We start from the raw sequence: 10,663 nt of genomic DNA on the forward strand, positions 1-10,663 counted from the left end.
GCCATTCTAAGTTGTATGAAAAAAAAAACTACCACATTATGTGCAGTTATATTTATTTTGTACTTACATAATTGCAATATAAAAGTTCCACAGTACTCTACTCAGTAGTAATTACAGTCACCAATATTTACATGATTTTTCTTCATATCTTAAGTCATCGTCCAATTGATAATACTTTGGTCTTAATTATGCTCATGACTATATTCCAAGTGGGGCAGACAGTGATTGTGTTTTCTTAGATATCAAAAAAAAAAACATAAATCGAGCTAACATATTAACTATTTTACATAAATAAACACGTGAAAACGTATAGTGGGATATAGTGTATAAACAGGTAAAATTTAAAACTATTTAAAATTAATATAAAGGAAAAAAACAAGAGAAAATGAGAATAATAGTGACTTAAATACAACTTCAAAAACGACGAATCATTAACAGTTCAGTCTATTCGCCGTCACACTCACGATCTGTACTGACCCATATATTATTTAATTATACTGCTTGTAAACATTTTTTTTTCCTTATTTATTATGAACATAATGTGATTTGGTGTTAAAAAAACTTTTCAAAAAAAGTATAACTATAATGGCAGTAAAGTTAACTATACTTGTGATTCCATTAGAAACAAATATTATTTTAAATTAACAACAAATTGTCAATTTATCTGTAGCATCACATTCATTTACCATAGATAAAAACTATCTATACTTTATCTATGATTTTTCATAGTGCACACAAGACTCAAACAGTAACTAGGAAAATTCTGAATAATCCCATTTACAAAAACTATATGTGTACATTTTTTTTTTTTTTATAAAAAGGAGACTACAAATAGAGATTAACCTATTAATTTAAAACTATAATATTAAAACAACTTTACGGAATCAAAATCCTCAACAACAATAATTTAAAACAACCTTAAATTACAAATCTATTAATAAAAGTAGCTTTATTTTACATAGCAGTAAAAAAATTGCAACTAAGTCCTTGTAATAATAAATTATTAGTATGTGATTTTATTTTGAAAGAGCATTGACTCGTGTCTACTGTATCAGATACACTTATTAGAACAATGTACAATATATATGTCAATGGATCAGGATGAGTAATACAATTTTTCTCATTTTATTAAAAAACAATAATACTGTATATGTATACATTATATGGTATGAAAGTAGCTTTTTTCACACCTCAAGTTTCACTTGCCTAATGTAATTTTGCAAATGACACTAGTTAAAAATAACATTCATAAATCAATTGCAATTAGTTTATAATGCTTATGTAATGTATGTAACTTATATATGCAAGTAAAACTTACAGGTGTAATGGTCGCCTCCTATTATTATATTAATTTTTAATGTGTTTTGATACTTATTGAACATTATAAATGCGCTTTTATTTTGAAACAAAACTATAATATCAAAATACAATAATGGCAACGCAACATAATAATTTCCTAACAATACATTGCATAAAACTGGCCAGTAGACACTACTACATAAACAGCCCTTTGGTTTTTATAAAAAACTTGCCAATTCATATTAAGGCCAATGAAATTTTGAAACTTCTAGTCCTTGTATTTCTACCTGGATAAATCCAAGTGATATGACGTAAACATTTCACTGAACATCACAAATCAGTCACATTTACACATATGCCACTTTTATCTGCTATGTGGACTGCAGTGGTTGGTGCGGTGCGAGTCTCCGCCATTGATTTGGCTGTCTCTCTTGTGTGTCCTCGTCCTGTAAAAGTTATATATTAAATAAAAAATTTTAATAAACATTTGGACCTTAAGGGAGGAGTAAAGTATTTCTATTATGATTTGTAAGATTCAGAGAACTCCAAAAAAAAAAATGTGTAAGATAAGAATTACTAGAATTCTTCTTTCTCTTTACTTTCTTTTTCTTTCTACATAGGAAAAATAATCTGTATATTAAAAATGAACAAAGAGGGGGACATACGCTATAAAGAAATTATGAAAAGATCTTGATTTTTCTGACAATAACATACAATTTGAAAGTGTCTCATACACTGGCATCCTCATCATTTTATATCAAACAAATATAAGTATTAAAAATGTTCACAACAAAATATGGCAAAGTTACAATTATGTCAATTTAGAAAAACAATTCAATTGTTTTTTTCAATGTTTCCAATTAATTATTTATAAAATGCTCTGCCTATGAATTAAAACGTTAATCAATATGTTGCATATAAAACTGCACTAAAAACTTTAAAACTTTGCACCTATTTCATATTTTGTCTCGGAATTTTTATCTATCAACGCCAAAATGTTAAATTTCAGTCACAGTTTCATAAATATATTATTGCATGATTAACGTTCTAGTTAGTAGGTAGAGCACTTCTTAAATAACCTATCAGTAATATGGAAAATCCAACTGTTTTTGAAAATTGACACAATTGCGACATTAATCGTTAAGCTAAAGTTATGAACGATTTTAATAAAGGATTTTAGAAACTTTACGTATTTCAAAAGGTACAATTATATACTCCTTTGTCAATTCCTTATCTAGTCAGTCTTTAGCACTATATTGTTCTTCATTCAGTATTCATGGTTTAGGTTGCTTATGTTTGCACTCTCTACTATCGTACGGCTCGCCATCGACAGGGAGATCATCCTCATGTCCTACAGCCTCAATGGTCGCGTACTGCGTGGTTTCAGAGATGTTTTCTCCCACGAACACTCAGGTTGTGGAATGAGCTCCCTGCAGAGGTTTTCCCAAGAGACTACAGCATGGGGTTCTTCAAAAGGGGGGTAAAGAGGTTTCTTCAGGGTCGGCAACGCACGTGTAATACCTCTGGTATTGCATATGTTCATAGGCTACGGTAACCACTTACCATCAGGTGGGTCGTATGCTTGTTTGCCATCTCAGTGATATATAAAAAAAAAATACTATAAAATAATTAAAAATAAACTTACATGTATGATAGTTATGGACACCGTTTCAGGTTTTAGGTCTTCCAATACTTTAATATCATCCGATGAATGGTTTGAGTTATCCATGTTCCTGTAGTAACAAAACAAAAAAAAAAAACATAAATAATATTTGTTTATAAATCATGAGTAGGTAACACTGTCTTCACGCAAGGTCCTTTACGTCATAGGTAGGAACAAAATTATCACAATTAAAGACTTTATTTAAAACCATCAATATAGATATAACAATTTACATACATCCATATCTGTCACGCCTGTCTCCCGTTACGGTAGACAGAAACAATGGAACACCAAATGCTTCGATTCAAACAAACCTCTTTCGCTTCTTCCACATTCATCAATCTTTTCATACATGCTCGCCGGTTACGGGTACTTTTCATTTGGCCCTTTTTCAGCACGTCGCCTATTTGGTCAACATACGTCCGTCTAGGGCGACCCCTACCGACATCTCCATTCATTCTTGCTCCATAAATCTCTTTCGTAATTCTTCTTTCATCCATCCTCTCCAAATGACCAAACCAACGCAACATTCCTTTTTCGATTTTTGTCACTACATCGTCTTTCAGTCCACACTTCTCTCTAATCACACTGTTTCTTACTCTATCTTTACTTTTTCAATTTACTTTGTAAAAAAAATTATAATTTGCAACACATAACACTAATTAATTTAATATATATGTTTAAGTTATTTGCACGATATATAGATCATTAATACTATACCAATTCAATCATTCCAAACAACATTGCTATACTCACTTTCTACTACCAGAGTGGAACCTGCCTCCTTCGCCGCGTATTCTGTTCATAGCGTGTCTGTGTCTCGACTCATGTAAGTATTTCTGAAATGAAAAAAATAGTTGATTACCATCACTTATAAACCATATACAATGGTATGTAAAAGTCTAAACCAGATATGAGAGTGGCATATGTCTTTCTAGAGAGGAAAACATTAGCCCACAATTACTACACTGTTCAACAGTGTCAAACATAAATTATAAACACCCAAATATCTTACAAACTTTAAAAATTATAATTAAGTTCGGTAAAGCAATATATACGAACCCGACTTTCATACACCATTTTCATATAGTCTGATATTGAAATTATTAGCATTCAAAGAAGTGTTCAAACATTTGAGCCTCCCATACTAACTTTCTTATTAACCGAACAGTTTATGCTTGAATCTTATCTCACCTGATGGTAAGTGATGATAAGATTTAGAATAGAGCTCTCTTATCCAAGTGATACTCTTATTCACAATCGACTAACAGTCGACAGTCCTAGATTGTATTTCTCCAGAAAAACAGAAGCAGGAATACCCTTATATAATTCCTTGGCAGTTCGCGTAGAATTTGTCAGTTGGAAACGCCGTATTAGTATGGAGGCTCAACATTTTTTATCGTTTTTCGATATATATGTATATATATGTACTTATATATATGTATCTTCATACACATGTTTAATTACACTAATAAAACACTGGATGCTAATAGGATCGATTCTGTGGTACCATTTATCTAAATTAATCTCTTAAATTTAAATTTGATATCATCATCATTATTTCAGTGATCCATACAATGCTAAACATAGGTCTCCCCCATAAACTGCCATAAAGAACGGTCCTAAGCCACCTGCATCCACTGAGTCCTTGTGCATTGCAGGTCGTCACTCCATCTAGTGAGGGGTCGTCCTACCCTGCGTTTACTCGTACGGGTTTACCACTCAAAAAAATTTTTTTCCCCATCGGTTGTTCGATATGGGAATATATTTAATATTAATTTATTGAAACATATAAGTCAACCTACTTATACTCCAATTACAATGTTTAGGTTTAATTGCATTTTGAAATTGTCGTCCTACAATGTGTTTGGCCATATGGGGTTTACGGGATTTAATAGGAAAGTCAAAATTATTATAAATTTAGTTAACGATGGTCTATAAAACAGTAATATCACTGAATAAAAAAAAAAAAGATGTAGCGTAATGTCTCCCTAGAAATGATCTGAACGATTTCAATGATATTAACATACCGGTCTCTCTTTAGGTATCTTGCCCTGCTCATGCAGTTTAGCTCTAGCGGCTCGTCGCTTCAGTATCCTCTTGTACTGGCGCGCGTTCACGTACAGCAGTGGTTCCTCGTCGGAGCCTGCCGCGGACGAGGCTGCGCCCTCCGCTGATGAAGCACCGCTATTATTGTTATTGCCGTTCACCATCTGGAAATATTTTACAATATTATTTCTTACTTAAAACCGAAAACAATTGTGTCGCTAATGTGACATAATGATGAAAGGAATTATGATGATCATCATAACAGCTGTTAACTGTCCACTGCTGAACATAAATCTCTCCTATTGAAAGATTTTGGCAATAGTTGTCATACTTGGCAGGCAAATTGGCAACCGCAAGTTTTTGGTGATATTTTAAGAGGGATGCTGCTGCCCATCCCTCGATCATTAAGTTCTTATAGTCGTCAATTACGACATCCATGGAAAAGGAAGACATGGTCCATTCTATGCTGGGACCACACGGCGTGTTAAATTTATATGAACTGATAATGGTAAATCATCTTGCATGTCCTTTAATTGAAAAAGCAGTGAATAAAAAAATCGTAGTATGAACTTTTTTCGTATGTGTGTCTATCTATCTTCACGCTAAGTCCCTTGCGGGGTAGGCAGAGAAAACCGAATGCTAAAGTCCCCTTTACTTACATACATCTCTTGCTTCCTGCATTTCCATAACTCATTTCATGCATGAATACTGGTTCCGGAAAGCCTTCTCCTTCTATCATCCCTTACTGGTTCCCTGCCAAAGTACACCGTTTGCATAGGCGGGGTTACCATTCCATTGACATCCATTCATATTACCATAGCATTGTTCTCATTTCATAGCCTTTTCTACTTATAATACCGACAATTTCTTTCAAACCAACTCACACACTACTGTATTACAAATACAGTTAATATTAATATATTTTTTAAATAACCATACAAAAAAGGGATACCAAAATCTGTTTATCAAGGACGAAAACAAATTATACATATCATATAAAGACTTATGACGTATTGTGAAAACTACCGATCGCAATGTTGCCAATATTATGAAATATCTATATAGTGAAAAATTATAATATAATTACCATAACAATGTTTGGTTGGTTGACGATTTGCTGTGGTTGTACTGCATTGCCCACACCCGCTACTTGCACTAAGTTCCCATTTAGATTAATAACTGTAAAAAAAAATAAGCATTATGAAATAACACAAAACAAACTTTTAGGAGACAAAAACAAGATCCGCAAAAGTAGCAAAAGGCGACTGGATTCGTAATTGGATTTTTTTGAAAATATATTGAGAGATTTTCACTTACAAATTTTAATTAATTGCGCATACCATACGAAAATGAGTGGGTCATTTTGAATAAAATTTGAAATTTTGAAAATAATTTCCTTATTAAAGATAAGTTTCCCAATGTTATAAATATGAAACAGAATTCATTTTTAACACTTTAATGGATCAAAAAATCTTGTGAAAATTATATTTGACATATACAGCGTTTGGATGAAGAACATAGGCTACTTTTCCTGATTAATCAACATATCTCGATAACGCAGTGGAAAAATAGGTAATCACTTGATGGTAAGTTACTACCGCCTCCCATGAGCTCCCGCAACACCGGAGGAATTGCAAGTGGACCATAGACATGTAATATGTTTGTTCTTTGTTTGAAGCTTGCGATGTTGTATCAGTAAATATTATTTTTCGAAGTTATTTGCAAAGCATAGTTGTGCGTAAATGAAAGTACCTTGAAAAATACGTGGTAGAAGACCACCACTTCTCCAGATGGTTGGGATGGATGTACAATGATGAGATTCAGTATCAGGTATCAATTCCATTAATTCCTCGGAATATGTATAGTGTATACGTATCTTTGATTCAGAACTTACCAGCTGGCTGATGTATGATCTGATGCTGATCTATGGCAGGCTGGGCACTCGCTGCTGGCTGGTATATGAATGTCTGTCCGTCTGCAGTTTGCACAAGCTGCATTGGTTGAATATTGTTGCTGGCACCTGCAAAGTTATACATGACACATTACAAATTAATATTTTTTGACATTGTTCTTATTTACATGTAACTTCCATATTGAAATTGTGTTTATATAATAAAAATGATAAATATACAAGTGAGATATTCTAAAATGCAAGAATAAGGGCCATAACTTATTGTCTGTAAAGATGGGATATTATTGATATAGATAGTATATTAATAAATAATAATTGATATTACACTACTCTTATAGCGTCATAGTCATAGAATACTGACGGATCTTTATATGTAATCTTTGTCAGATCCGTCAGTATTCTACGACTATGACGATATATGATAGCGTAAAGTAATTATATATATAATAATTATGTATTATATATTGCCACAAGCATAATTATTTTTATGGTATCAACAAAAATTATGATAGATTAATTTTAGGATAAACTAGCTGACTCAAAAGCCTTATAATACAGTAATAAAAATTGAAAATTGATATAGTTTACCCTGAATGCTGGATATAGGCACGACTTGTAATTGTTGCAACTGTTGTGCATTGGGTGTTGCCACCTGAAAATGTAATAAAATAATGGTTAACATAAATGTATAACAGGGACTAGTTTTTGCATGGTATGACTCTATGTCAAGTACTGTAGCGTATCTATTCTTATTAATATTATAAAGAGGAAAGATTTGTTTGTTTGTAATGGATAAACTAAAAAGATACTTTACCTGTTATGTCCATGGTACTGTTCATGTCTATAGAGGCAATGATTACCACATTCTATCAGGTGGGCCCTCAGCTTGTTTGCCATTCTAAATTGTATAAAAAAAACCGATTTTGAAAATTCTTTCACCTATAGAAAACTACATTATCAGCAAGTAACATAGTATTACATTCAAAAATTTGTCCACGTATGCAAAGGTGAGTCAGATGACCAGTGATAGATAAAATATAAATTTTAATGTCCCATTATATACAATATTTTTCTATACTAGTATTTCTCAAGAAAGTGCAGAGAAAATATATTTTCTTTGTGATATTAGAGTCTTGGCATAAATATAGACAACAATTAAGAAATGCTGATGATACCACTACCTGGATTTGTGGAGTTCCAATCTGAATGCATGTTTAACAAAAATTTGAAAAATTTAAATGAAATTATTAATTATTTTATAGATTCCTATACTGTATTAATAAGATAGTATTAGTTACTCGCTGGAAGAAAAACATTCATTAAAAAAAATACTTATTTGCTTTATAAGTAAGAATTTTGATTAGAAACAACACTGGCAATGCATGAGTATGATATGCATCATAATAAAGTCTGGGTTCATGGTACTGCTCATTTTTAAGAATGTAATTACCATTATTCAACACAGACTGTCAGTTTGCCATTCAAATATAAAAAAAAAAAAATATTTAGAGGCTAGGGGGCAATATTATGACTAGAGGTTAAATGATTAGGATTTTAATTAATTGTATTAATTAAAATCCTAATCATTTAACAAAAAATTATCTTATGTACCTGTATTGCTGGTCCAGAAGACGGTATAGCATGAACCATAATCTGTTGACCGTTCGGACCTTGTATCATGTGTGGGGAATTATTCATTTGCAACACTTGTAGTTGTTGGCCATTAATGGTCATCACTTGAGCACCATCAGAACTTTGCATCTGAGCATGCTCCATATTGACTCACTGGAGGAAAAAAAGGAAAATATATTAGGGACAAAAAGAAAAAAAAAAACCAAATGCCAAGCAAACATTAAAAATGCCTTTGACTACCACATAATGTATTATAGTTGTAAAGATATATTCCTTTTATTTTCCACAATAAAAAATAGATTACAACTATAACAAGTATTATATATGAGCATACATGTAAATTATTACACAGTTAAAATTATTCAAGTTCTTACATAGTCATCATCATCATCATCATCATCATGATTATAATTCTAATTCATATGTAATTATAATTCTAATTTCTGTAAGACAAAGCCAGACCAATATAGCAATATTTTTATGGTGAATATTAATATAAAAATTATCCATAACTATATTATTAAAATTACTAGGAGCTAATGTGTTTGTTTGTATAAGCTGTATTGTAAATTCTCACTTAATAAAGGTATCAGGTTATAAACAAAATGACAAGGTACACAGGCAGACTTATCCCTTGAAGAGATTTCTTCCAGTAACCTCAGTAGTTGGATTACCCTAATAAGATATATATATATATATATATATATATATATATATATATATATATATATATATATATATAAAACAGTTATTACAAACAAAATATAAGGCACAAGTACACGAAGACCACAATGGCATCTGTCCTGCGAGCTTGTATATCATGAACTAAACATACAATAATAAATAAGGTCTTACTTTATAGATAAATGCATATAAATTAATACATTACTTAAATATTTTACTGCAGCAACAACCCTTTAAGAACAAAATTTATTTAAAAAAATAAATAAATTATCTCCAAGTTTTTAATTAAAAAGTAAAAAAAATTCATTTAAAGGTAAAAGAAGGGAATGAAGGGGCAGAGAAGTTGGCACTAGGCAGAATAAAATTCAGCAAATTCTAAGTACCCTGAAAGGTTCTGGTGTCAATAAGTTTCAGAAAATGCCAAAAGAACCCAATTTTTTTCTAATCTTTCCATATCTATTTTATTTACTGTTATATATAATAATTACCCTACAAACGAACACAATATGCTGCTGCAAGTAAACTATTGGTGGCAGAAATAGTTGAGACAAAGGTTGTCTAATTATAGAAAGAAGTTTATAATGCCTTTTAGATATTCTTGGAGATCATACAAATATCTTGATAAAAATTAAAATAGGTGCAGAATTTATAGTAACAATATGAAATTTATATTGATTGATTTTGGTCACATATTTGGCAAGTGAGTATATTCAGGTTCTACAAATAATACAAGTTAAAACAAAACTTTTCATATACGTATAACAGCATTCAAATCTTGAACTTTTTTAAATCTTAAAGGTGAGAACAAATTCTAAGATAAGTAGACTGAAAGTTAGTAGTACTAGAGATAAGATAATGAAAGTATACCTGTTCACACATTTAATATAAAACATAGGCAATTTATATTTTTGGTGCGATTAATGCATCAAAATATATTTAACAATTAAAATTAGTAATAATTTAATCCATGTTGTAAAGATATGAAACACGTCACGGAACGAAGGCCGACGAAATCACCGTAACCAAAATGGCTGCTCTAAGTAATTTCATCATGCACGATAAAAAGTTTTTCATTTTCGTGGACACATTTATTGATATCCCGAAAACACATTAACACAACCATAACAAAAGGGAATTTCGACGAAAATAGCAAACTTACATTGAGAGTCCTCACTGGTTTTTCGATGATTGGTTGACAAAAGATAGACCAATGGACGAAGTCAATGATCCTACGAACGCAGTAGATTGGTTCGACGCAGTACCACTCCAAAAGAAGCGCGCTTACCTGACTATCCAATCGTTCACGTAATTAATCCATTGTCTATGGTTAAACTTTCAACGTTTTTGTTTTTGTTATATCATAGGTAAATAGTTTATAAGTATGCATAAATTAAAAAAATATATTATGATTTAAAGTTGGAGGT

The 10,663-nt window shown here is 31.4% G+C and overlaps 1 protein-coding gene across 4 annotated transcripts; it reads right to left on the bottom strand.

The window, feature by feature from the left end:
- Positions 1–36: 36 nt before the first annotated feature.
- LOC113510387 (nuclear transcription factor Y subunit alpha) lies at positions 37–10,547 on the bottom strand. Of its 4 annotated transcripts, none has more exons than XM_052893889.1 (10): positions 10,399–10,547; positions 8,535–8,708; positions 8,105–8,125; positions 7,512–7,575; positions 6,906–7,031; positions 6,099–6,190; positions 4,993–5,175; positions 3,719–3,801; positions 2,945–3,032; positions 37–1,745 (listed from the first exon to the last, which is right to left on the bottom strand). In XM_052893889.1, exons 2-10 carry the CDS (start codon positions 8,697–8,699, stop codon positions 1,671–1,673), a joined length of 897 nt encoding a protein of 298 aa, XP_052749849.1. In that variant the 5' UTR covers positions 8,700–8,708; positions 10,399–10,547; the 3' UTR covers positions 37–1,670. The 4 variants fall into 4 exon arrangements, with proteins under 4 accessions (XP_052749849.1, XP_052749847.1, XP_052749848.1 ...); XM_052893887.1 differs by having other exon boundaries at positions 8,102–8,125; XM_052893888.1 differs by lacking the exon at positions 10,399–10,547 and adding an exon at positions 10,107–10,380 and having other exon boundaries at positions 8,102–8,125.
- Positions 10,548–10,663: the final 116 nt, after the last annotated feature.

The sequence above is a fragment of the Galleria mellonella genome, unplaced genomic scaffold, assembly GCF_026898425.1.
Source record: "Galleria mellonella isolate WM207_F2 unplaced genomic scaffold, CSIRO_AGI_GalMel_v1 utg184, whole genome shotgun sequence".
In the NCBI taxonomy this organism is placed as follows: domain Eukaryota; kingdom Metazoa; phylum Arthropoda; class Insecta; order Lepidoptera; family Pyralidae; genus Galleria; species Galleria mellonella.

Bases quoted from the DNA above. Each gene is read 5' to 3' on its own strand.
- LOC113510387 (XM_052893887.1), bottom strand. From the start codon at position 8,699: ATGGAGCATGCTCAGATGCAAAGTTCTGATGGTGCTCAAGTGATGACC. The intron at 8,126-8,534 runs GTACATAAGATA...ACATGCATTCAG, and splicing joins CTTCTGGACCAGCAATACAG to ATTGGAACTCCACAAATCCA. The intron at 6,191-6,905 runs GTAAGTTCTGAA...TTTTTTTTACAG, and splicing joins GATCATACATCAGCCAGCTG to TTATTAATCTAAATGGGAAC.